General features: G+C 37.9%; 1 protein-coding gene across 1 annotated transcript; it reads left to right on the plus strand.

Annotated features, from left to right (window-relative positions):
* Positions 1-9,576: 9,576 nt before the first annotated feature.
* Positions 9,577-27,013, plus strand: LOC119699719 (WD repeat and coiled-coil-containing protein-like). Its single transcript, XM_038133594.1, has 3 exons — positions 9,577-11,690; positions 20,420-20,540; positions 23,791-27,013. The coding sequence occupies exons 1-3, from the start codon at positions 9,771-9,773 to the stop codon at positions 23,955-23,957; spliced, it is 2,208 nt and encodes a 735-aa protein (XP_037989522.1). The 5' UTR covers positions 9,577-9,770; the 3' UTR covers positions 23,958-27,013.
* The last annotated feature ends 477 nt before the right edge of the window (positions 27,014-27,490 follow it).

A 27,490-nucleotide genomic window follows, 5' to 3' on the forward strand; every position in this document is an offset into this window, starting at 1 on the left:
ATTTAACCCAAAAATCTCCATGTGCCTGTGTCTCACCACTGTTGTTTATCACAGGTCTGCAGCACAGTCACCTCCTCCCAACTGATACTTGTTCCAAATGCCCCAAAACAGAATAAAATTTCCTCCTGAAGTAATTATTCCAAATCCTCATCTTCCTCTTGGAGCTCCTTATCCACATCTGTATCTATTGATTCCTCTTGCAGCTGTAGCTCTGAGTGCAAAACTGCAGCTGGATTTTTTCAGTAGTACTAAAACTGCCTTGAAAGCCACCACCTCTCTCACCAAGCTCTTCCTAACTCAGATATTCACATATTCTCTCTCACAACACTTTTAAGTGAGTCATTACGAAGGCATTTGACCTGATCTTCAAAGCCTTTTACAGGACCAGGTGAGGTAACCTCAGGTATGCAGAGGGAAGACTCCAGCTCATCAGAGTATATGCCACCAGCTACTAGAGTCAAGAAATTGGTAGCTTATGTTCTGGAATGGAGGCAAAAATTCCACTAGACCAGGATCTTAATAATGGGGCTTGCTTCCAGAAGAGATTAATGCAATTTAACACTTCCAAATCCACATGAGTTTAGGCAGACTCATGGTCTCTCAGACTTGTCTCCCCAGTACAAGGACATACTGGATCAAGCCCAACCATTCCAATGCTGTTAGTGGTTGCAGAGCGTGGAGAGGAGGAGGGAGCTGGGTTTGTTCAGCCTGCAGAAGACAGAGAGAAGCAGGATCTCAGTTACTGTCTGCAACTACCTAACGGGTGGTGGAGAGGATGGTGCCACATTCTGCTCAGTGATGCCCAACAAAAGGACAAGAAGCAATGGACACAAGACATACCGAGGCAAGTTCTGACTATATATAGATAAAAAAAATCTTCACGAGATGAGTTATCAAACAAAACCTCAAGGAACCGGAACAAACTGATGTCAGTCCTGTTCCAAGCAAGAAATTGGACAATATGGCCTCCAAAAATCCCTTCCCCTAAACTGATGTATGAGTCTGTAATATTTTTCATGCAACATGGAGAAGGAAATTAAAAAATTAACCACAATTCCAACATTGACTGCAAGATCCTAAATCACCTTGCAGTGCATAGTGCTCCAAAGTGGCTAATACACTAGCTAGAACCTCAGATGCAATATAAATATGAGATTGCAGCATCCATCCAGACTAATTAGCACACATGCAGATTGCTACAGTGATGTTGCTTCACTGCTTACTCTTTTGAAGGCAGCTTGATGAATTGAAGATATGCTCTGAATTGCTCTGTGTCTCAGTATTTAATTTATATAAGAATGATCCTTCTACCTCGTTTAGATTCCAAATACTTCAGGGGAAGAGATCCTCTTTTATCATAAATAAAAAAGGACAAGTAACACCTTAGGGCGAGTAACAGAACCTAAACTCAGGGTCATGCAGTGCAGTCTCACAAATAAAATTTCCAATAATAACAATATCTTAAGCAGACAGTCCAAGAGGATTTGGTTTTCACTACCACCCAATATTTCATAGCAAAAAATTGATTTAAAAATGTAAGTAAATCTATCTTTCAAACTGTGGAAAAGTACTGGAATTACATATATTGCATCTATTCTGTAAACTAATTATTCCGGCTCTGTCATTTCCTTTCCCGTGGAAGTTACAGAAGGACATCAGGCTTTGAGAAACTTTGTATTTACAGGGCAACACATTTGCTGCTTTCTTCAGTAAAGCAATTTCTCTATAGTTTTGGTATTTATTCTGCTCGGTGGAGAAATGTCACTGGCAAGACATATTGGAAGCAGTTCAAACAACAGGAGAAAACCAAACAAGCTGCAAATATTAGCTACAAGCTTTTGATTAGTCTTTCTAAGATTTTGGAAAATGTAACTGTAGAAATGAAATTAACTGGCATTCTCAATCCTCCAGATAAATGAATCAAGGGAGCAGGCTAATAGGCTCAGAAAATTAAGGTTGTATTTGTTTTCCTTCATTCTGTATGTGCAATTATAACACTATTTAATGAGTTTCTAGAACCTCCTGACCAAAATGATCGGAAGTTATTACTAAAAGTTCAGCAGCCAGAGAGGCAGATTGCAACATACCGGGGCAGCTACAAGTAGGAGAGCACAGAAAGATTGTAAAAAGTTGGGGTTTTTCTGTGTGATGCTCCAGGGATGGCTCTAATTCCGGGTACGTGTCAACAGATCAGTGACAGCCACTAAAAATCTCTGAGCTTTTACATTCATGTCTAGGAGAAACACAAAAACTAATCTCTCTGATATTCAGCTTCTCATCAGGGTTGACCCAGCATTTGGTCTTTAGCTGTCCTAGAGAAAGACAAGGCTGAATCAGCCGTTTCAGGTTGTGCACTTATGGTGGCTGAATCCTGGAGAACAAGTATTTAGGCTTAAACTGACCCGGGGGAAACATTCTAATCCTTCCTACTAGGAAAGCAGGAAAAACTATTTGTCATTTTATTTTCCATTACATTTGAAGGCCTTATCTAAGATAAAAAAGAGGGTCAAAACAGAGCCATCACAGCCTTTCAGTAAAAATGTAGACCCCACTGGACCTTCAATACAATTCTAGCTAATGCTTCTGCTATCTTAAGGGCTGTGGATTAAAAACATCACTATAGCTCACTTTCAGCCTACACAGACAGTGACAGGTGAGCTACTTAAACAAGCAGGTGGATAACAGTACAATGTTACCACTGTTTCAGTTTAATTAGCAGGTTTGTGTTAGAACACATTCACCAATATTTTTGTCTGTATCAGGGAAGTAGGGGAGATCCTATTCAGTCTAACTAGTAAGAACAATTCTATGGGAGACCAAGTTAAATGTGTTTTATTACAAGGGTTTACAAATACAGCTGGGATTCAGCTTTCTTCAGACACTTTTGAAATTGTCCCAGGTAGAACCAGCAACAGCAAACCATTCAACTATCTTGGGCATCAGAAGTGTTATCACCAAACACACCCCATACATCAAGCAAAATAAGAGAGACCCCACAATCTTTCTCAATCAATAGTCTCAAACACAGTTTGACTGCCTGAATAGATACTAGAGCCCATGTGATTCAGAAGTAACCAATTTTTATATACTTTATAAAATTTGCTTTCTAGTGTACTTTCCAAAACAGGTGATGCTAAGAGTTTGACTCTGTCATTGTCAACCAACCAGTTTGGGTATAGGATTATGTCCATCTCATGCTGTCCTGAGTTCCTTTACAATAATAAATTATTTTGCCAGAGCTGACAGAGTTTAGTGACCTTTTCAACTTACCAAGCTGGGACAAATATGAATCTGCTAAAAATATTGCTATCCTTTGTTCTTCTTCAAGTCTCAGTGGGTTTTCAATTGAGAGTGATCTAACTGAGTATGCACACTGTGGCAAAGAGCATTTAGCCATGCAAGAGGTTCCTGACTTATCTGATGTGCCTGTTGGGAACTATAAAAATATCACTTCAAGGGTATAAATTTACATCATCCTGTAAAAAAGAAGATACTAATAAGAGACCTCTTCAAAAACAAATACATTTAATGCCTATGAAGAAAAAGACTGTCATAATTTGGAAGCTGAATGTTGACTTACAGATGGAAAGACCCATTAGATCATTCATTCCATATCTTTGCCAAGATAGAAATATATCCTAAAGAACATTTCATACTCTTCTGCCCAGTATAATTTTTGTAACATAAGTACTAGAGTTTCCATTGAAAACCTGATTGCTTTATAAAGCATGCACAAGAGACTGGCATGTACATATAGGGGGCATTAAATCATAAAACAGTGGTTTGAGACAGAGAGAGCATTCAGCAGTGGGAAGGGTGTGGGTAGGAATCATGTAGCTCTAGAAAGAGCTATTGGTGGGCTGATCATTGATAAATGTTCTAGTTAGAGCAGACATGCATGTAATGACTGCACAGCCATTCCTTGGCTTTCATCTGTCCATACCCATTTCCTATCCGAGTACTTCGGCTAGACTCATAAAGCAAGAGTTATTCATCTATTTTAGGTACTTTAGGATGAAATGAATCATGCCCTAAAAGTATCTATTTCTCACCACTGACTTTTAAGTGAATCAGGAAGGGTCTGACTTAGAGAACTGCAGTGTGTATGTGCAGAGATATGTTAGAGAGCTAAGGCTCCATGCTGTTGCCTAATGGGAGGGAGCTTGGGTACTACCTTCATGTAGGTGGCTATACTCATTTAATTTAATGCAAAAATACTAATTTGTGGGATGAATCCCACACCTACAATTAAATGAGGCATGAGTCTCATTCTCTGTGACCGTGTTTGCATAATCATCCTGCTTTGCTAACCAGTTTTGCTTAAGTGTTGTGAAGGCCCAAAAAACATTAGGCCCTTGATGAGAGTGAGAATTAAATGGCCTTCTGAAAAGACTTGGTTCTCTTGTTTCCACTCCAGTGAACTAGAGTTTCACTCTAAACCACAAAAGGGAAGGCTTGGGAGATTAACAACTGCTTCACCAACTTTACTCCCCCAGATGTGCTGGATTTCTATGTTTGAATTCCATATTTGCCTTTCTGTTACAGAGGAAAGGGAGTTCCAAGAGCCACGAGCTTCAAGAAAGCTGCTGACAACACACCTGCAAGAATGATGGACAGCTCCAGTTCAAATGATGGAGCATGTCTGGTGGTGCCTTTCCTGAGACCCAGAGGGATTTCAGAGAACCCAAGGTCCAGTGTCAGAGGGGTCACTGCAGTCAGTTATACACGCATGACATTTGGAGAGTTGCCATCTAGCAGCATATCCCTGAGGATAGAAATGAGGTCACAGAATTTATAAACTTCTACAAGAAGAGGCAAAACTTTTGTCTTGCTGTAGCAGTGTCTTGTTCATCATATGTGTCCCATGCTAGGTGCCTCTATTTACAGATGACAGATCTTGGCCCAGGCAGCTGCTCCAGAAAGGTAACACCAAGGGTCTGCATATATGAAAAAAACAGTCTTAGAAAGAAGTGGTGACTTTCCTGCCTGAAGTCTCCTTCTGCCTCCTGAATGTAGCCCACATAGAAAAGATGAGGGGCTTATAATATAGATAGATATAGATAATATAGATAATTTGCATTTATGTTTTTTTATTAATTAACCAAACTTATTAGCAATTTCTTAAATAGATGTATGTTAAAATTACAGTATTTCATTAGGTGTTTCCCACTTTACATGACATATGTACAAAAACATGTAGTTGGCGAGTAAAATCCTGTTCTGAGAGCAAGAAGAGCACACAGACATATCCCTGTCAAAAGAGCACTGATTTACAAGGCGTGGATCAGTGGATCTGCTCTGACAGATTACGCATTTTGTTTCTTTATTAACTCTGCATAATTTTTACATTTTATTCAAGTTAGTTCATGACACATAAGTACTTTTTAAAATCAGATCTTGAGGCTAAGAAATGTCAGTGTGAAAGAATAAAGACATTTAGTATGCATTTATTGCGTAAATAAATACTCAAGCTTCTCAAAAGTGCTGAAGTAAATGACACACCTACTTAAATTGGTGAATTCATGGTGAGTAGCTTTAAACAGGCATACTTTTGAAGTAAAAATACCACCATGTATTAGACATTTCATGAAGCTGAGTTAAATTCATATTAGAAAAAATATTACTCTTACATTTTTATTACGTATTGAGATGGATCGCTCTTCCTCTGAAGTCAGGAATATTAACATCTATTTAATTAACTTGAAGCAAGATTTAGCCTGAAAGAGTTATTTTACCATGACTAAAGGAGAAAATGAAGTCTGAAATTCTGCTTTTCCTGCAAGGCACTGAACTCAGATCCATAGAAATATTAAGATAACAATCTCCCACTGGACAAGAGATAGACAGGTAAATATATTTAAGAACCTGGAACTCATTAGCTCTGATCCATTTGCACACAAGAAGTATTCACTCTTTCCCTGAATAGCAAGTAGAGCAATGTGTCAAAACATCAATATAAATCAGTATTATAAGAAAAGGCAGCTCACCCTCTGCAATGATGAAGGCTGGATTAATTTTCCAACACTCATTATGAACCATGGGAACTCATGTCTACCAACTGGCAGCCATGTGCAACTCAGTGTCCAGTTTTGGACTTTATGTACGACTTCTCAAAACCATCTCCTCCAAAGCGCCAAGGACTGGCTGGCTGGAATTACTCTGCAGGAGAGAGCCAGCCAAGGAGCCACCAGTGAAACACCTTGTTTAAGCCAAAGGTGACATTCTGTTCTCAGCTACACCAGAGTTAATCAGAGGCACAGAGATGCTAATAGATCAGAATCTAGCTTATTGTAGGTGTAAAGACTGTGCTTGCTCACTGAAGTGTCTCAGATTTCTAACTGTGATATTTCCAGGACAGTTTTCAATTACCAGTCTTTATTTTGAGTGCGTGCTATAGAGATCTGTGCATGCCAAGGTGATGGAAAATTTTTTTTTTTTTCAGAAAAATATGATAACTGAATGAAGGGAACTTGTTTTTTTCACTCTTTTTAAATCCTGTTTTTTGAAAAATGAAGTTGTGCCAAACATAAGTTCAATGTCCCTTTTATTCACTTTGATCCCCAGTACAACTTGTTCAAATCCATAATCATGACATAACTTAGGTTTTATTCCCCACAGTATATTTTACAAGTCTTCTATTATTTACAGGTTTTTTAAAGATACAATCTGAAAGATAACCTTATCTCAAATGAATTTTGTCATACATGGTGTTTATGGAGGTACCAGAGGATTCTGTTCTCACAGAAGTTCCTTGCCCACATTATTGCCCCTCACCAGAACCACAAGAGGAAATTCTCCTTGAGATTCTCAAATGTTATCCCAAATGGAGTCTGAAGTTCCAACTCAATTTGCTACAGAATAGAGCTTGCAGTGTGCCCAAATCCTGCAGATTTCAAGGAACACTGAGCCTTAGAGAGTTTTGAAAAGGCCACAGCAAATTCATACATACTTGACTCCCCAGCTCACCATGCCAGTGGAACTTCGTGGATGTTGCCATCTTTGTATCTGTGTATTGCAGATTATTAATTAGAAATAAGCATGTTTCAGATGAAGTATGTCTTCATATGTGTGTCATAAGTATGACTTCAGATGAAGTCCTATTTCCTAAAGCCTTCAGAGATAGATGAAAATCTCACTGTAGCTCTGGTGCAAATATTTTTCAAGACTTCAGTGTTGTGAGATGACCTGAATTCCAAAATTGAGGTTTATTCTGACAAACTTACTGGCAAACCTCACATATTCAGCCCTGTATTACCCTCTGATAATGTCACAGACACTGATGAAGAGCAAATGCTTTATGAGATGATGAAATTTTAAAAAAACCCAACAGCAAATCAAGTCCAGTCTTCCACACAAGTAATCAGTCCATGCTCTCAAGATGCCAGCATAGCTGGCAGAATACACATTATCCCCAGTAAAAACTTCTGAGCATTTCAGTCACACTGAGGCAGAAGCTTCTGAATCCAAACCACATTTTAGGTTGCTAGAAACCAGCTGCGACACAGTTTTGTTAGGATATTTAAAGCACAGTGGTGCAGAATATAGATGAGATACTGTGCCAAAGAATAGCTTTATCAGTTTCAGCAAAATACATCCAGAAGACAACAAAGCAGTGAAACACCAATATTTTAAAGTAAAATAAATATATATTATACAGACTCTCTCAATTTATGGAGCTGCTGGGATTGTATTTTAATGCAATCTATTCATTATAACTACGATGAATAAGAAATTTTCACTAGTATAGAGAAACAATAATCCTGCTACAACTTGGAGGAAGTTGTCAGAACTCCTAGTGAAACAGGTGGCAGAGCAGCCACAAAGAGTAAGGTAAAATCATTAAAAATCATGGTTGCACCACAAGCACAGACAGAGACCAAAGAATTTACAAGTCTTGCATAAAAAAGGATCTTCTAACCTGTATATTTAGCTTTTTAACTTTTACCTATTCCAGTCATCCTTGCTGGCTTGTTCTTGAAGAATATAAATAAGTTTTTATTTTGAATGTAATCTTCATTAAATAATTCACAAAAAGAAAAAAAAACGGTAGCTGTGAATGAGCATGTGATATAATTACACCAATTTGGGAGTTCTTTAGTGGTAATAACCATTCTCAGTAAATACACCTGGAAAAAGGGTATTAAAATTTTTACAACAGAGGTCCAACTGCCTTCAACAAGACATTTGTTTTTCCTCAGGTGGTAATGTACAAATATATGATGTATAAATGAGCTAAGGATGCAGAATGTGTATTGTTAAGTCTTACATCTTTAACCACAATGATTACATTGATAGCTCGTAAACCTTTGCCCAGGTTTAATTCACTCACTTTTTGTTAATTTACAAAGCAAGAGACACGAGTTACATGGAAGCTGAAAGGAAATGCACTGGCAAGACAAGAATTACTGAAAGATGCTGAGAATGGGATTCACTTACCTGCTTTTAAGCTTCTAATGCCATCTTAGGCAGCCCTGGGACTATCTGGGGATCATCTCTTTGTTGCCAGCTGCCACCCCAGAATGGCACTACTCTTCTCTAAGTCCTAGGTTGTACCTGCCAGCTCCGTGTGGCTGTCTGAGATATCCTGGGGTGCTGAAAATAGTAATGGTTGCTTTTATTTAAGCTAATTAATCCCACTCTGACTATTTACGCCCAGCCATACACTCCCTGTCCAGGCTAACCCCAGAGAGGGCTGTGCTGAGGGGGGAAGGATGGAGACACCCAAGGCAGTCCATCTGGCCCAGCTCTGGGCCTGAAACAACACAGCCCACCCAAACTGCTGTATCCTCCCACAGCCCCATTGTGCTACAGCAATTTATTGCTTGAGTCTTTTGGTCTTTGACAACTCAAGGATCTTGCATGATGTTATGTTACATATTGTGGAAAATGTGGGGTTAGGAGAAACAGGAAATTTTTGCTCTCTGCATTCTGTCTGTATAATGAGGGAAAAGCCCTCAGATACAGGTGGCTGGGAAGACCAAGAAAGATATCAATATATATTTGTGGCTAGGAAGTATGTCCCAGTAAAATGAACTCTAATCACTAATCAGCTCTCTTTGCTTCTAGACTGTGTATCTGGGGCTTTTTAGTTTGGGTGTTTGGTTTTTTTTAATGTTGCCTTCCTCTGTTCTCTTGTAACTACTAATAGAACAGAGCATGATTTCCCTTTTCTACTTTCCTTTCATAGTCATTTCAGATCTTGTCTCTTTGAAAGATGCTGCCCATCACAGATTGCAATCTGCCTTGTACAGTTCTCAGTTATGTTTAAATCTTCTTTCATCCTTCAAAGGCTGGCTGAAAGAAGTGTCAGGTCATTATTTCAGGCTGCAGCTTAATACTTAGGCTTACCAGTATATGATCTCTCTCTTCGGTAAGAGAGATTCTGAAGGTCATTCATTCAGTGAAGGTCAAGGTATTAGTGTTATTTTTAAATATATTCCCAGCACTGAAGAGTTAAAAATAGCCTTCTACGAAAACGCACAGTAATTGGTTAAACCTTGTTAGCAATCACATGAAGATGATAACTCCTCCCAGGAAAAGACATAGCCAAAGCAGCTTTGACGTGGATTTATACTTAGAAGAGCAGCTGCAGGCCTCCTGAGAAGGAGTTCACAATATAGACTCTTGGATTATTAGCAGAAAATTAGCAGCTTGATGCTGGAAAGGAAGGGAAGGAGACATGAGAAAAAAACTTTCTCATGGTGATTTGCAAGTGAATTCCATGAATTCTCTATTTTGGAACTATCCCCATTAGAAAGAAAGCCTAAAAGATGGATCTGGGAAAGGCAAAGCTGCTGAGAACCGGCCTCAATGCTTTATATCAAGCTATCCACCCTGTGCATGGAATTGCCTGGACAGATGGGAAGCAAGTGATACTGACTACTTTATACTATCAAAATGGAGAGCTGAAGTTTGGAGACTCAAGCATTCTTGGTCAATTTGAACATGTGCATGGGCTTTACTGGGGCCCATATTGCTCTACAGACAGCCCAGCTCTGCTTGCCGTTCAGCACAAAAAGCACGTAAGCATTTGGCAGCTGGTCTACAGCAGTGCAGAGAAGAAAAAGCCCTTGATTTCTCAGACCTGTGAAGTTGGTGAGCCATTTCCACTGCTTTCTCAGGGCTGTGTCTGGCATCCAAAGAAGGAGGTCTTGGCTGTGCTTACAAAACGAGATGCTTCAGTCTTGCATGCTGTTCGTACTGACAATACGCGGGTTAAGGCAGAGATCAAAAGCAGCGGACTCATCCACTGTGCTTGCTGGACTAAGGATGGTAATCGTTTAGTAGTTGCTATAGGCACTACCCTGCACTCCTACATATGGGATAATGCTCAGAAAACTCTAAATATCTGCTCCTTTTGCCCAGTTTTTGATGTGGGAGGTTATATCTGCGCTATAGAAGCCACTCTGGATTTCCAGATTGCTGTAGCTACTGAGCTTCCTTTAGATAACATCTGTGGTTTCAATGCAGGCATTGCATTTGATGTGCCCTCTGGTACAGAAGCTGTTTCTTTAATCTCACAGTCTGCTTTGGTGCTTGGTGACGAGGAATACTCCATGGACACACGAAGAAAGTCCATAGATTCAGATAGATCAGGTGTTGATTCAGTTGCTTCTTCTTCATCAGGTCCTGTGGATTTGACCCATATCCTTGCAAACCACCGTCGGTCTGATCCCAGTCCTCTCATTACTCTGAAACGCAAAGACTCTGCAGCAACAAATGGTCAAGATTCTTCTCACTTGATCTTGGTGACTTTTGAGAGGAAGGTAACGACCACCAGAAAAGTCACCATCCCAGGTATTCTGGTTCCTGATATAATGGCTTTTGATCTTAGAGCTCAGATTGTGGCAGTAGCCTCTAATACTTCTAATATTGTTCTGGTGTATTCAGTAACCTCTTCCTCCATGCCTCATATTCAACAAATTCAGCTGGAAAAAAATGAAAGACCAAAGGGCCTATGCTTTTTCACAGACAAACTCTTATTGATTCTGATTGGCAAGCAGAGGTTCCCCGATCCTAATCTCATTCCATCTTCAAGTTCAGACAGGTATGTAATGCGTCTTATGGTCAAAGAATTGATGCTGGAAGAAAATTCTTCAGCATTGCCTGAGACTAAGCAGAATATGTTTTATAACTTTGAATCCTCTGTTAATATACCTGGGAAAAGAAAATTCTTTGAGAACCTTGCCACAGAAGACCAACCTCAAAGCAGGGAGTTGTTAATACCAAGAAGCACAGTTATTCAGTCTCCAAGTGGCAGGAGAAGACTCATTGAAGAAGTAAAGAGCCCTAGTTATGAGCAGAGCTCTTCATCAAGTGTGAGTGACCTGGATGAGAAAAGGCTCCCAGGTGACTCCTCAGTGGCCTTGGAAACACTGGATGCTGAACCTATGAATCGCTCAGTATCTCTTCGTGGTTTTGGATCACCCAGCAGGATTTCCAGCAGACCAACATCCCCTAAAGTGCAGTTCAATATGATCCGAGAAGCATCGAATTCTCCTAAAAACAACAATTTGCCAAGTGAAAGGGGAATGAGTCACATATCTAGAAATTTAGAAAGACTTTGTGGCAGTTTCAACGAGTTACAGCTGAGTCTTTCCGAAATCACGGACTTCGCTAGGAACGGGAGGAGGATATCTTTAGCCTACCCGTGCTCCCAGGAACCGCCTGTCGTGCATGTCACCTACCAGGTAACATTTTGTCAGCTTAGAAATACTGTGATAGGAACCAAATTTTTAAAAAATCATGCGTTTATTTGGCTTTAAACCAAGAGGATGCAGTTTAGTCTTATCAACCCCTAAGAAATGTAACCTTGGTTTAGAATCAAGCTTAACTTAAAATGGAATTATAATTTTTCATTGGAATGACAACTCAGGATGATGTGGATAGTTTAGAGGATGCTTAACATGGGAGATTTGTCTGTTTATTCTTTGGTCATGCACAATTATCTTGGACACTGGCTGACTTTGTGTGTATCTGTCAGAGAGAACAAAGCCAGAGTTGTTAATCTACAAAAGGCTTATATTTTAGTTTAGTGCAGAGATAAGCCGATGAATGGGGGGCTACAGTAGCTCACTAGAAATGTAATAAATTTAAACCTGAGCTCAAATCCAGAGTATGAAGATAGCCAGACTCACAGGAAGACTGAAACAAAGTACTGAATCTCAATTTATGGAAAAATTGAAATGGATATGACATGAATTTGGCTTATTTCTGCTTTGATTCCTCAACACTATTCTTTGCAAAATAAGATGTACTCAATTTGTGAAACACATAACCACTTCAAAATTTCAGAAAAAAAAAAAACAACTCAAACAAACCAAAACCTTCTAATACATCAATATGTAATTAAGATTTCATTAAATAAATTCAAGAATTTCAAACCATCACGTTCCTATCTACCCTTGTTTTGGTGAATTTCCTCCTGGCTTCAATAAGAATTTCAACTAAGGAATGCCGGTTGGGTAATTATTTCTATCTCCTGTTTTTAATATTATTTACAGGAATACTAACATAATACTGATCAGATTTTTGAACATGCTGATGGTAGTGATAAAACTAGTATCCCTTTCAGGAGATAGATGCCAATTATAAATGCATTCTTATCTTCTGCAACATGAGCAGCATTATGTCAAAATAATACACTGCATTGTGATGATGCTGAAGCAAATTTTACTTCCTTTAACTTTAAAGGAATCTATATAGACATCCAAGTACCCCTCCTTAAACAGTCATTAAGGGAATGGTGACTCAGTTCAATCATGGTCATTACTTTCTAGCAAGTATTTACTTGGCATTTAAACAGATTCTGGTGTGTTGGGTTGTCTGGATAAAAGCAAAGCTTTCAATCTGAATTAGTCAATAATTTAACTTGAACACATTATACAAATTCTGGTGAAAAAGTAGCATGTCTATTTTAAATAATTTAGGATTTTATTGGCCAAGAAGCAAGCCCTTCTGTTCTCCAGTATGTTCAAATTAATTTTGATTTCTTAACATAAATCAACTTATTTATTTAGCAAGCAGCCCTGTTTCTAGGAGTCAATTGGATTAACCTTTCCCAAGAGAAGTTTTATTTGTGACACATAACATTAATCTAAGATCTGAAGTCGCTGTGCACGTGCTTGCACTAGAAGTAAGAATTAGTTATCCTGCTATTTTTCTTTGGAAAGAACAATAGAAAAATTAAGTGCTTCTAGAATACTGCTAGAAAAACTATGTTTAGAAAGGAATACTTATTTATCTAAACAGGTTAGTTTCACATTAAGCCAGCAGCAAGCACTGCTAGCACCGCATTACAATGACTCGAAAAAGTGCCACTAATGCCTTCCCACACACGGCTTTCCTGGGGAAGTCTCGACTAATGCCTTGTATAGTTCAGCCCCTCTTCTGAAATCTAACAGAATCACAGTATGATGCCAAAAAATAATGAAAAATAGACTTGGCAGAAAGGTCTACAGACAGACAGGGAAATATTTGCTTCATAGGCAGCTAATAATTTTCAGAGAAATAGTTGTTTTGATTAGTTTATATTCAGACATCTGAACCTTGTTCCTCCTTCAGGAGTTGTTCTGTGCACTGTGAGCTCAGAGACCAGCTGGGCTGTGGGTTCCAGCCAGACTCTGTGTTCACAGAGCAAAAAGTCAGGAAATAGCTTTATTGCCTTATGATATAAATATCAGCCAGTGGAAAACTTTCTAAGCTTTAGGAACACTGCAGTCCAGTCAATAATATCTTCCATTATCTTCCAGCTCTTTCTGCCAAGTGCATGTCTTCTTAAGTATCTCTATAATCCCCAGCCCAGCAGAGGCTCAGTCTTGATTGAGAAGTCTATTGCACTAAAGAATATAATTATCAGAACTGCATAACCAGATTTATACATTTAAAAAATAAAATGAAAGTTTAAAACATAATGGTTAAAAATGTAGCAATAATTAATGAGCAATTACAAACACTGTTTTGCAGAAGAGTTATTGACGTATTTATGTGTACTTCCTGTTCTGCTTAGAAAACTAAAAAAACAGAAACATTTATTACTTAATAATTCATAATTGCTCATTTAACAGTCTTCAAAACCTTTGTTTATCCTGTTAGTGCAAGTCTGCCTGTAACTCCTCTGAAGTCACATCTATGCAGTGCTGCCAGAATTTGTATTCTTTGTAGCCCATAGCCATAGAAGAAAACCACGATCATTCACACTTTGGAAATGTCACTGCACTATCACTTTTGTAATAGCATTCAGCCACCAGAGGTAACTTGATCATTCAACCCTGAAAAGCAAATATTATTGCTCTTTCATCACATGCAGGTTTGTGATTCAGGGGAATGTGGGAGGGCAGACAGACATGCAATAAGAAGATATTACTTAAAAAGAAAAAAAAAAAGAGGATCTGTCACAGATTTTTTTCTGTTTCATTTTGCAAAAAGATACTTTTATCATGCCTTTCCCCCAGAAAAGAAACAGCTGCAGAATATTTAAACTAGTCTCATTCAAAAGCTAATTACAGTGGAAATAAAGCCAATCTGGATCTCAAATTAAAGGCATTTAGGCAAACCTCTCCAGGAGGAATAACATTCATCTTAATCTGAAGAATATCGTTAAACTCCTACATTTTGTTCACAAGCAGTATGATGTCAAAAGTTTATATCACTGAGAGCATATATTGCATAATTCAACAGGAAATAATATCTTTTCAGCAATTAGTCACAATGACTTTCTTTTCTTAGCACAGACCAATAATTGTACATAAGTCAATCTGTACTTTTATAGTATCTTCATACAACTTACTGTGGGAAGCTTTATAGCCAGCTACAAAGGTCAGCTATAAAATAAACGTGGCTTGTTGTTTGTTTGTTTTTTTAACACATATCTGGGAGATGAACAGAAAGGATCCAAACATATGGCAGTAAAGCTCTGATAGAAATACATGATGTAAAGAAGGGGAATATATGGGGGGCACAGTAAAATGAGCAAAGACCAGGCTGAAATGATGAGCTGTAATAAGACCATGAACTCTTCTGAAATCCAAAGGGCAATTTTAACTTGGGTTGAGCAATAGAAACTAAGTCATGAAAATGATGGAAGAGGAAGCTGATATGACTGCTCCCTGGAGTAAGAAACTAGTCAGCTATCCTGAAATTTAGAAACAAGAGATTTAGGATGACTGTAAAAGAAAGACCTGCAGTAGTCAAGGGAAAGTGTGATTAATGCATGGATAACATTTTGAGCAAAGGTTGAGGAATTTGTTATGAACAGATTCTGTCAACAGTGTTCTGAAACTGATCAATAGCAGACAAGCACAGTCCGTAGAGGAGACACAATTCCTTTTGTTAGAGCAGATGATTTGTTTGTTGGATATGCAGGTGCAAAAGGAAAGGAACATGCAATGTCAAAAATGAAGCCAAGCTATCATATTGCACAGAGAAAATAGAGATCACACATAAAGTTCATGGAAGCACAAAAGGTGTATCTTAGACAACAATACACCTGAAACAGTAGTTGCAGAACTATCAACAGAGAGCCAAGAGGAGAGAAATCCCAGCATGGTGTCACCAGGAATGCTGATGTGCCCTATAAATGCAAACTGCACTGGGATTTAAGCACCTCTGAGCACCTCAGATCTCTTCCAGCATAAACATTTTACAGGCTTACGCTTCTCTGCCAGGTTAATTAAGGTTGCAATTGGAATGTCCCACATTAGGGTAAGGAAAGGAAAGGTATCAATATCTCCACCACAATAAAAACAGAATCTACCGAAAAGCAGGCAGGAATCACAGCAAAGGTAGAAATAATGACAGGGAAGGGGAGCAGTGCAAGCTGTCAAACCTAATGAACACTACCTGTGGCAATGCTGCACGAGGCACAGTAAGAATATAAATCATAATTCTCCTTCCTCTTCAATGCTCTCTTCCTTAGCTGTTTAAGTGTCTTTTCATTGTCTTCTGGGACAGAACTCCCACATCTAGCTAATCTACTAGCTTTTTCTCATCCTGCACAATGTATATGGGGACAAGCTAAAAACAAGCTGACTAATGGGTACTAAGGTATCAAACCTGAAATCACCAGTGGAGCACAACACAGTTGAAATCAAGAGTGTAACATAATGACAACAGAATCCTAGGCAACTACAGTACTATTCACTGCATAATGCATGTACTAACCTGATACCTTTCCCTAATAAAAGAACAGATTATTAACACAAAGGAGATGAAGAATATTTAAAATACCTGTAATTCAGAACAGTACTTGAATCATGCCAAAGGGGAAATTATTTGTTCAACAGCAGAGAATAGGGATTAATAGAAGAAAAATAAGATGGTTAAGGAATTAGCTGCAATGGAGATAGTAATAGTCATAGCAGTATAGAAGAAAATGGAAAAAAATACTAGTGGATTTTCTCATGATGGATTTTCAGTGTCATCTAAAAGTTTCATTAATGATCTGCTGAGTTATGCCTATAAAATCTGCATATGACATAAAGTCAGTAATATTTTCAGTAAAGGATCAGGATTTCACACTTGTAAATTGATGACTATTATTTAACATCTAGAATAAATTTTTAAGAAGGATTGAAGTTAATAAAATGAACTAATATAAAGTGCATAGTTATATATTCCGGGATTAAGAGATGAAATTTCTGCTTTTGTACATGTTATGTGACTACAAGATGACTGTGATTTTAAAATACAATACTGTTATGAAAAGAACAAAGGCAGTATGTGGGCACATCAGTGAGGCATATCCTTCAGCAGGTAATGAGCACTGGGCACACAGCTGGCAGGTCTGATCTGAAAAACATTTTACATTCCTAGACATCCATGGGCAAGAAGAACACATTGAGACTTCAACTGATCGCTAACCCAGTGTCAATAAAAACAATTCTGAGTGGTAGCACATTCTCATTTACCTCACTGTTTCATCACTTGTTGAATTTAAGTTCCTTAAGATGATCTCAGCATGCAGGAGAGTGTAGGCAGTGCATTAGGAAATGCAAGACAAATGAAGAAAAGGTCAAGAGGCAGAACCAGCTCCAGCTGACTGCTCAGTGGGGCTCAGAAAAGGGAGAGAAGGCATGTTCACTTATTGTGCAGTATGAAAAGTGCAAATACATGAGATATGTAACACCTCATCCAGGAATCCTTTTGCCTTAGTAAATGATGTTTTTCTCTTACATATTTGCAATCCAAAATGTGAGTTTTGAAAGACAGCTTGGCACTGCTGTGACAGGCTGGGTGCTGTCCAAAACACCCTTTATAGGCTATAAAATCTGATCTGGGCAGGCTGACATGGCTGAGGGAAAACAATTATTGAATTTGTTTCTTTTTGCTGGCTTTCTGTTGAAGGAGAGTTGGACTTGACATACTACAGGAAGTTGGCTAAAGAAACTTAATCTGAAAATATACAACTAATGTGTGTGGAAATATATTTGTTTCTTCTGTGATTAACATATTCTTTGTCTACCAACAACCTTTGTTCTAAGAAAAAGCAACTAACACAAGGGATTTTAATCTGGGAATTTCAAGTCCTCTGATTCCTATTGAGATAAATAGCAAAAACAGACATGGATTTTGGGAAGAGGAGGATTAAATCTAGATTTGTCTAGAAAATTGTCTTTGGGTTACGGCATGAAAGTGGGAAATACCAAGGCAAGCTTTTAGTTGTACCTCTAACTCTGTCACAAATTACTTCCATGACCTTGACTAAATCTCTTAAGCTCCCTGTGTAATGGTATGATCTATAAAAAGGGGATACTAAGAGTTACCTGCCTCACAAGAAGGTACAGGTTTAAATCAGTTAATCTGTGATACGACGTGTGTGAACACATTCCTCCAAGAGAAGGCACATTATCATCACTCAAACTAAGCATTAAACAAAAAGGCTAAATAATTAGAAGATTATAACAGAGAAAGATTCATGACTTGACAGAATTTGTGAAAAGTCAAAAATAAATGTATAAGATGATTATGTTTATCATTATAAAGAGAAGCATGTGACAGAGAAAATAGCTCATATGAACACTGACAAGTGACGAAAGACAAACAACTGAGACTTGATCTTTCAGGTCTGTCCTTGAAAAACTGTTTAGGATAAAAAATAGGTGTTGTGCAGTTTTGTGTATACAAAAATGTCTTCCACTTCCAATGGCTGTTCCAATAATATTGTGCAATGCTATACAGGAACAAAACTAGAACAAAATCGTCTTCAGTATACATTTCCATTCAACTGATTTCAAGTCAAGACCGATAGAGCTAGATTATTTTCTGATAATTCTTGAGTTGAAGCACATCTATATGAAAAATGGACCACTTGGGTCAAGGCAATGAGCTTGTCTCATGTACAGTCCATCTTTTTCTATAATTCACGAGCTGAAGTTCTAGGTTGAATAAACTCCGTTGTTCCAACCCGAACTCAGGAAAATGAAATAATTGTTAGATGAGCTAGTCCACAATCTGCAGCAATGACAAAGCTTTGCACAAATACCTGCACAGGCAAGGAGCACCTTTGCAATGCCTATGCAAAGCACACACTCACTGCTGAACATTCACCCCACTGAGTTTCAGGTGTGTTTAGGTTCGATAGAATACAGTACTACATAACTTGGAAATACCTAAAAATTACAAAGAACTTTTCTGATATAGTTGCAGCTGTAACAAAAAGCTGCTATCAGTTTATGACTAAGACAATGATACTTCCTTGATACATTCCTTAGGTATGTCCTTTATTAATTATGCACAAATTTCTGGTTGTTTTGAATATGGAAAAAATATGAGAAGACATGTGAAAGTTGGAAAGTTCCTATATTTAATGGAAATATATTGTTATGGTTCTTATGAATAAAAAATAAATAAATAAATAAATAACAATCAGTCATAGACTATCTGCATGAGTAAATAATAGCAGAGTGGGAGAAAGGACATTTGCAACAGTCAGCAGACATTCTGATTTACAGGATTCAATGCAGTTGCATGATAGCACAGATACTGTGTACAGAAAAGTGAAAGGGATTGATTTAGAAAGGTTGTTACACAGCAAAAAAGCACACATTCACAGAGAGCAACTGCCAAAAGACAGCACAATTAGAAATGAAGACAAGCATTACAAGAGACATTTATTTAGTCAGAGGTTAGATTTCTGTGCACACAAATTGAAGATGCAGTTGTGAATTCATTCAACCGTAAGTTTTACATTAGCAAGAAAAATTCAAGGGTGTGAAGTAGACACAGAGAGAGTAGGACTAGAACAGGAGTTAGAATAGATGAGATTCTGTCAAACCATTCTGAAATATTACCTTGGATCCCTTTTGAATGTATGAAACAGAGGGGTCTATGCAATTGGGTAAGTAGACTGTCCATTCATAACAAATATGTAAAATCCGGGGTATCACAAACATAAAGATGCCAAATAAAAAGCAACAAAGCAAAACATAACACATGAAACTACACAGGGAGAAAACATGGAAAGAACAAAATTAAATTCATAGGACAAAGTATAGAAATATTATTTAGCAATATTATTCAGAAGAAAATGTCCCATTCACATCTATTTCATAATGACATTGAGTCATTGGAAAATTTTCAATGTTAAAAGGACTTTTAAATGATAGCAGATAGGAAAATGTAAATTCAAATATATATCCATTCCATGACCATAGTAGTTCAACAATTTTTTTTGTCCTTGCACCTTGCAGTAACCGGAAAGATGAAACACAAAGATGTTGATTCTCAGGGCCACCTAAATTTCATGAAGCAGAAACAAGCCACCTTTATACTCAAGTGTGTTCTTTCGGTAACTATAAGAGCAAATTCCAAGGCTGTAAATCCATACATTCCCTGTCTCTCAAAGCAAGTCACAGGATTCCCAAGGTACCTTGCTGTGACAGCTTTTGAGAGAGGCTGTTGCTAGGTCCAGTCTCTCTGCAATACTCCCTGTGCCAAAATAACCCTGAGGTTATTTTGCCAGGGTGGAATAGCTGCCCAATGGCTTCAAACCCATCCACACATACAGCTGAAACTGAGCAGAGTACTCACTTACTCTGGCAGCATCTGGAACAACATTATTCCAGGTATGACACATTCCCTTCCACTGAACTGGCTTCAGGCAGGGAGGCCCAACAGACAAACACACAGATGCCCAGCCCAGGACAATACATGCACAGGGCTGAGGCAGTTTTGAGCTGCAGAAGCTCACAAAGCAAAAAACAAAAAGGCATTTTTATCCTCCTCACATGGGACTACGAGATTGTGCTTAGAATGGTCCTGCATGATGTTGTCATCTATAAACTGTAGGAAAGACAGACAAAGAAAAGGCAGAATGGCTAAAGAACTGAAAGGAGTAAGAGCAGAGGAATGGTTTTAAGTACTCGGGCTCGATGTCAAAGCCATTAACTAGATCTTTTCTTTTACATACATGGATATGAAGAAAAGCTTTTCAAATGGATCAGTTACTGAAGAAACAAAAGACGTTCTCCTCTGTGATGGCAAGATCCATTTGAGTTTAGTCCAGCAGCTGTTTGACCTGCCTGTTATTGAAATGAAACACGGTATGTTCTTTTTATTTCTGCTATCTGGTTTCACCTGAGATTTTTAGCATATAAAAGAGGCATTTGTGATAGAATAACTACCCCAGACTTTAGTAAACCGAGCTAACTAACTTCTTTTGGCAAATGAGTGTTTTCCCTTGTCTGAAATACAGCAGAGTCTCTTGAAATCATTTAAATGCTAAGTAACTGCAAAACTATCTATTAGCAGAGTAATATGTTAGGTGGCTCTGCAAAGGAAGGCTGAGAAAATAATCAGTACACTCTGTTACCTGGAAGTAGGATTGCTTTCCTGAAAACTTTTGGCATTTTGCTTCACCTATCCTTACTAGCATGTCTCAGCCCTGACAACAGAGTATAGGTTGGAGAAAAATTCACTCTCAGAATATTATATATATATATATATATATATATATGTATCAAGTAGCATTTGGGATTATTTTAATGTAAGATAAAAAATGAAGCTCAATGTTCCTATTTGCCTATCTCCCATTTTTACCACCCACCACTGATTAACTCATAAGGACCGATGCCACAAGGGGAACCCTGGCCCCAGACTGGCCTCTGAAGTGCCTTGTCCCTGTCTGTTCCTGTGTGACACTCTCTCAGCAACACACAATCTGCCATTTCTTAGTCATTTCTCTATAATGCTTCTGAAAGCTTTTCTCATCATAGGCTACCATGATCCTCTTTTGAAGTTGTTCCAGAAGACAAGGACATGCATGTTCCATATTTTTTTCAAGAATCTTCCCTGACTGTGCAGTGCAGTGGAAGCATATATGAAAAAACTGCACTGCTGTTGAGACCTGAGCTATTTCCCAGCAGGCTTCTGCAGCAACATGATGCAGAGCTGCAGGGCAAGGAGGAGCCCATTTTTGGCCTGTATTTCCAGCTCTTGATTTTGGAAAGAAATGCCTGTAATAAACAAGGGAACTGAGAAAATCTATTTTCAAAGAGAATAGAAGAAATGAGAAAAATGAGAAAAATGAAAAAAATGAAAAACCTCTATAGAGCAGTTGAATATTTAATTAGCAGAACACTTTTCCTCAATTTTATGTATTAAACTTCAGAGATATCAAAAAGATAATGTCTCAGAATCATCCTAATATGACCCTCTTTCTGCTCAGATTTTCTGATATTGATTCTACTCTTTCAGCAAAAACAAAAACTGAAACAATTTTTCTAAAGCTCACCAAAATCCTGCAAAATTATTAGGTTTGGAACAGAAGCAGTTGTGTAGCTCTTTATTCAGTTCTAGATGGTACTTGCTTATATTCCTAAAAGTTTCTTTTGACACAAGACATAAATATTAAACATGAAGTTTAAAAATATCACTCCCATCCTTTAATACTGTATAATTAAATGGTACGTAACGAAGAGCATGCTTGTATTATAATGACAGCCTGGCATTTTTACTATTAGTAAACACTTAAGCATTAATAGATTGGAGGGAAAAGCTTCACAGCTGTAAGTAAAATTCATGTCCACAGCAATGCTGTTAAGATCATCAGAGTTAAAAAAGAGCAATGAGCTCGATCTTATTGTTTGCACTTTAAGCCCAGGACTGTAATACCATTGCTGGGGCTAAACAGAGTCTGTCGTGGAGTGCCCTGGTAGCAGCTCACAGGAGTCTCTCTTTTTGGCAAAGCATCAAAATAATTGCTCTCAGTAAAAGGGCACTACACTCCGCACACAGTTTTCCATTAAAATATTCCGTGGGATAAGCAAGTGTTACCAATGAGACTGAGAATTTCCAGCATTTCAATGGATGAAAATAAGTTCCAAGAGTCTGACATTAAAGTATGCTTCATCAATTTGATCAACAATGGAATATCCATTTGGACCATAGAACTTCCACTTTCAGGGCCACTGCTCACAGAATCTGAAGTCTGCTCAGATTTAGAAAGAAAGTATTAAGAGCAGAAGATTAAAGATCCATGGTTTGGAAAGACAATCTTCTTATGATGTAACAGGTGACATGACAACATGCAACCAGCCTGCAAAAGTGCTTTGTTAGTGAAGAAGGGGAGATTTACCTTCTCCAGGAGCATGCTTTGTTATGACTGACAAAAATAAGGATGGTTCATTTGGATTTTCTACAGTTCCTTTTTTCACATTCCATTTCAAAAACAGTTTTATATCCCAAAATCTAAAATCCCAACACAGAAGCTAACAGGGCTTTCTTTCCCTCATATCCCAGCTAAAGCCCCTGCTCAATAATGACAGAACCACATGCTCTAAGGAAAGTGTGTCATATAAGGTCTCCCCCAATGGTTTAAAGTTGCCACCGATTTTTTTTTTCCCCATACAGTGTCAAACTGGAAAAAAAAAAAATAGAGAATTCACTTTTTTTTTCTATGAGAACTGCAATATCCAGAGAGAAAGAAAGCCAAATGAATCACTAAAGAAAATAAATATCGCTTCATTTTTAAGCCAATTTGCTAAGAAAAGTAAAAAAAAAAAAAAAAAAAGAAAAAGTGAAGGGAGGTTTATTTTCTTCTATGCAATACAGAAAGATAACCTAAAAGGTTTTGAAGTATTTTGATTTTTAAATCTTGTCCCTTTTTTTCAGAAAAAAAAAGGATTAAAAATGTCATCCATATTTTGTTCATTCTCTTTAGGAGAAGATTTTATAAATAATTAAAAGACAAGACATTTTACTGTAGCAGCTTTTATAAAACATCTTTTGTAAATCATCTTCAAGGTGTAACTTTCTTCTATTTGCTATATGAATTTGAAAACATATGGAACAATCTTGGTTTGATAGTAATGAGATGGAGACCCCTACTCGTTTCTAGAACAAGTACAGCACAATCATTTTTGCTGGCAACTCTTCCAGTTTTTATAATCTCTTCGTCATTTGGGTAGAGAAGATGAGTGAAAAAGATAAGCAGAAGTAGATGCCATTAGAACAAAAGCCAGCTGAAATGCTGGCTGAGTTTTCAGAAGATAAAGATACTTTTAGTTTATTAGAACTAGCAAAGATGCACCTTGTGTTTGAACTTAATTTAAATAAGGGACAAAATGCCTCAAACCTTGCAAGACCTTTCATTTAGCCCCTCACTGCATTTGCACAAAGGTGTGTTGAGCATGGATTGTCAGACCTTAATGTCATTAGCGTAATAAGGCTTTAGTGCACAAAAAGAAACCCTGCTCTGCCTGCGTGCTCACTGACTTTTAGAAACGTGCTTCTACATTTACGTAACCACAGCAGTGCACTCATTATATCTTTTTCTTGCTTAATTTTTTGTAGGCTCTTCTTGGATTGTGCTCACTGCAGACAAGGACGGCTTTGTGCCATTAATATTCAAAGCCACACAAGAGATAATCATAAGGGATGGAACTGACAGTTCAGAAGTCTGTGGAGGTCACTCCCACAAAAAAAGCATCCCAATGCGACCACCAAGCAGAGTGACATAATTTCTGAACAAAGAACCCAAATGACCTTTTCTCCTACAATACAGAGACATTCTGTGCTCTCAGACACTGAGAGACTAGAAAGCTGTCTTCACTACTTTCTGTGTTAACTGCAAAATCTGTGGCATGGTTACACTATAGCTACATCCTCGGGTTGGCTGGACCCTCACTATTCCTTTGGAAGGACTGGACCTACAGTGAAGTTCACCACAGCTGCTGTTATTAATGGCTGGAGCTGAGAGACTATTGTCTACTTTGACTGAGGTCAGGATGTTCTTGGAGGAACAGTATTATGCTAAAAATCACACAGTAACAACAAATCTAGCTGGTGCAGATATACATTTTATCATAAAACCTGAAGAAAATACAACTAAAGGGCTTTTATATTCATTAAGGAAAACCAGGATAGAGAAAAAAATTGTTTCAGCCTCTTTTCTATTCCAGCTGGATCCCATGGAAACCTGCAACATTTTCAGAAATGCCTAATTTTTATATGAAAATGTTCAATTACTAAAAAGGCTTCATCACTGTCTCCTGTCAGTGTCTTACACAGCATGTGGATTTATACATGCACCCAGAAGAGAAAGAAAAAATCTTGCAAGATAAATTGAGAATCAAAGATATTGAATGTAAATTTCATTTGGCTAAATGCAGATGTATACACTGAACATTTAATCTATGCTCCTGCATGATCAGTCAAAAAAGAAAAGCACTTCTACAGCAGATTATTCATGCCCTAACAGAGATTTCTAAAACTGATTGTGGTGAACTGTCCCTGTGAAATAAGTGCCTGTTCCTTTCCACTGACTGCAAACACAAGCTGGGGGACTGGTTTAAACACAAACATTTGCTTTTAGCCAGGTGAACCTCACCCTGAGAGACAAGAGACAACACAGATACAGGTGAGAGTCAGGCAGGAGGGCCCATGGGAATGAAACTGCTGCGATTATGGTGATAGAAATAGGCATAAGGGAAGAACTCAATGAACTCTCTAACTTTTCCTCACTGAAATGCAAAATGAAGGATAAAGTAGAGTGAGCAGTCATGTGTGCAAGGGCATTTTGTACTGCTGGAGCCATGGAAAGTTGTGTCTGCTTCACCCTGTACAACCAGGGAAACAGACAAGGAAGGACACTTCAGCTACTATTAGGAGTTATTTTTCATACTCTGCATTTTGGGTCTTGTTTATACTCCTGGGGAGTCTTTTTTCCTTTCCTGGGAATTATGGCAAGCCCATTCATAGGGCACAGATACTAAAATCCAGTTACAATACCTCACCCCAGACAAAGGCTGGATCAAGACAGTAGAGCTATGCTTTGAAGGACTTTATTGGGTTTGGAGGTTTGCATTAGTACCATTGCAGTGATGCAGCCAGGAATCTCATAAGGAACAATTTCAATTCTTGAAATAAGTAAACAGTTTCATTTCATTGAATTAAATGTCTTCTTCATGCAAGTATCCTCCCAGGGACAAAGGAATCATCATTCTAAATCACCTATAACCACAGGTATGCAATATCACAAAATATATTTGTACTACCTTGTTTGTAAAGATATGTTTAAGCAGCCTCAAGAAGCATTCCTGATTGTAAAAAAAATCCTAAACAACAAATAAATATGACTTTTTAAGTATTAAACACATCAGTTACTTTATAGTTATTGGGATAATTGGATTTTCTGCTTCTTTGCATTAGACTTGTGTTCAAATTGGTATTTGTATTATTACTGCTTTAAGAATTTGATGTAAGTCATTCTTTCCTTCACTGAAATCAGCACAAATCACTGAAATCAAACAAGTAACACAAAGGTTCACAGACATAGCATGGTGAGGGAAGACATGATCAGATTTCTAAAGGACATAGCACATTTCAAGGCAGCAGATGTTTCTAATCCTGCAAATACCCTTGAATAACATCCTTATGTCTCATAAGTCTTGGGTATTTACAATGCTTATGTTATGGCCAAGCAAAATAAAACTTAATTATAACTAACTAGAGTGATGGGAGGATCTATTTTAGAGGACTACTTAGGGAAAAATAAAGGAAAAAACGACAAGGAAATTTTTTTCACAAATATTATCTTGTATGGGTGATAATCCCATAGTTTGATCCACTCAAATTGAAGCTAATGAAGCACAGAAAATGCTACAGGGGAACTTTGGGAAGGTGAAAAACTGAACTAGCAGAGATCAGCAAGTATCCAGGTATTAAAGATCCCTCAAAACTTATAACCAGACACTTCTTTGTCATTCTGTCATATTACCATATTAGTTTTTCATGCACTACACTTCTATAAAACAATCTGAGTGTTGAGGAGATCAGAAATTAAAGGAGATTCTTTGAACAGCTATCAAAGTTTGGTTTGGTTCTGTTTGATGGAGCTAAAAAAGGACAAATATTCAGATGACAGAACAGTTTGTTTCAGAGAGTGACTAGCTGTAAAATTGAAAACTTTAGTTCTGTGACGCTTAATGAATTTCTGAATTTGTTATATATTGGTGACATTGTTTTCCCTGCTGTATGATTCAAAGATTAAGTAGGAGCCATTCGACCTGAAAGTGCCATCATCAGCCAGCACAAATAGTCTGGTAACAAAAAAGGATTCCAGTTCATTCTGTTGGCCACTTAAAATTTTATAGGAAAGCTTAGGAAAAATACTGTACATCAATTAAAATTGCATAATGTTAAAGAATAGAACTGTTCCCACATTTATGAGTATGCTGTTATGTAAATATGCTTGAAAACAAGGGTTTAAACCACATAGATACACTCAAAAATGGACAACAATTGAACAAAGAAATATTTGGTTTCAGGTACTGATTAAGGAGAGCAGCACAGTGCAGAGTTATCTAGTGTCTATTACAGGGCTGTAAAGTTAAAATTGAAACAATAAAAGCACTGGAAGAAGTGCTGAAGAGATTTATGCAAAGCAGAGGATAAATTTTCAGCTTTGGTTTGGATGGAGAACAGATGGAGAATGAGTGAAGTAGAGAGATAAAAGACAACTGTTCTATTAAGCACAAGCTGTACAGAAGATATTTGCAAAAACAGTGATAAAGGCATGTGGGGAGAGAGAGAGAGAGAGAGAGAGAGAGTTTGTACCAAACAAGTTGAGCAGAGAGGAGATTGTGAAAAGGACAAAAGCAGAGACTGAGAAGCCTTCACCATCCTCCCCAAATGCCATTTTACAGGGCCAAAATCGATCAGTGTAGGAAAGGGGAGGTTTTCAGATCATCCAAATGTTAAGAAGCACCAACCTCCTTTTCTAGCTTTTTCCTTCACCAGCAGAAAGGACAGTCACCAGACTAGACAGTCACCAGAAAGGACAGTCACCAGACTAGACAGTCACCAGAAAGGACAGTGCCCTCTGGAAGAATAAGGACACTACTGGTGTTAAGCTTGTGTCCAGAGCCACCCAGCAGGGAAGTCTGTAGTCTGTAATTAAACCAGAGGAAAGCTAGGAAGGCTAGGAGCTTAAATTAGAAGTGGAAGCAGAATGATGACACTCAGTATGCCAAACCAGGGACACTCAGAAGTC

Source organism: Motacilla alba, chromosome 3, assembly GCF_015832195.1.
Source record: "Motacilla alba alba isolate MOTALB_02 chromosome 3, Motacilla_alba_V1.0_pri, whole genome shotgun sequence".
NCBI classification, from domain to species: Eukaryota; Metazoa; Chordata; class Aves; order Passeriformes; family Motacillidae; genus Motacilla; species Motacilla alba.

What these genes read in the sequence shown, in the direction of transcription:
- LOC119699719 (XM_038133594.1), top strand. Translation starts at nt 9,771, where the DNA reads ATGGATCTGGGAAAGGCAAAGCTGCTGAGAACCGGCCTCAATGCTTTA. An exon ending in TCGTGCATGTCACCTACCAG is followed by an intron (nt 11,691 to 20,419) that starts GTAACATTTTGT and finishes ATGGATATGAAG; the next exon opens with AAAAGCTTTTCAAATGGATC. An exon ending in TGTTATTGAAATGAAACACG is followed by an intron (nt 20,541 to 23,790) that starts GTATGTTCTTTT and finishes AATTTTTTGTAG; the next exon opens with GCTCTTCTTGGATTGTGCTC.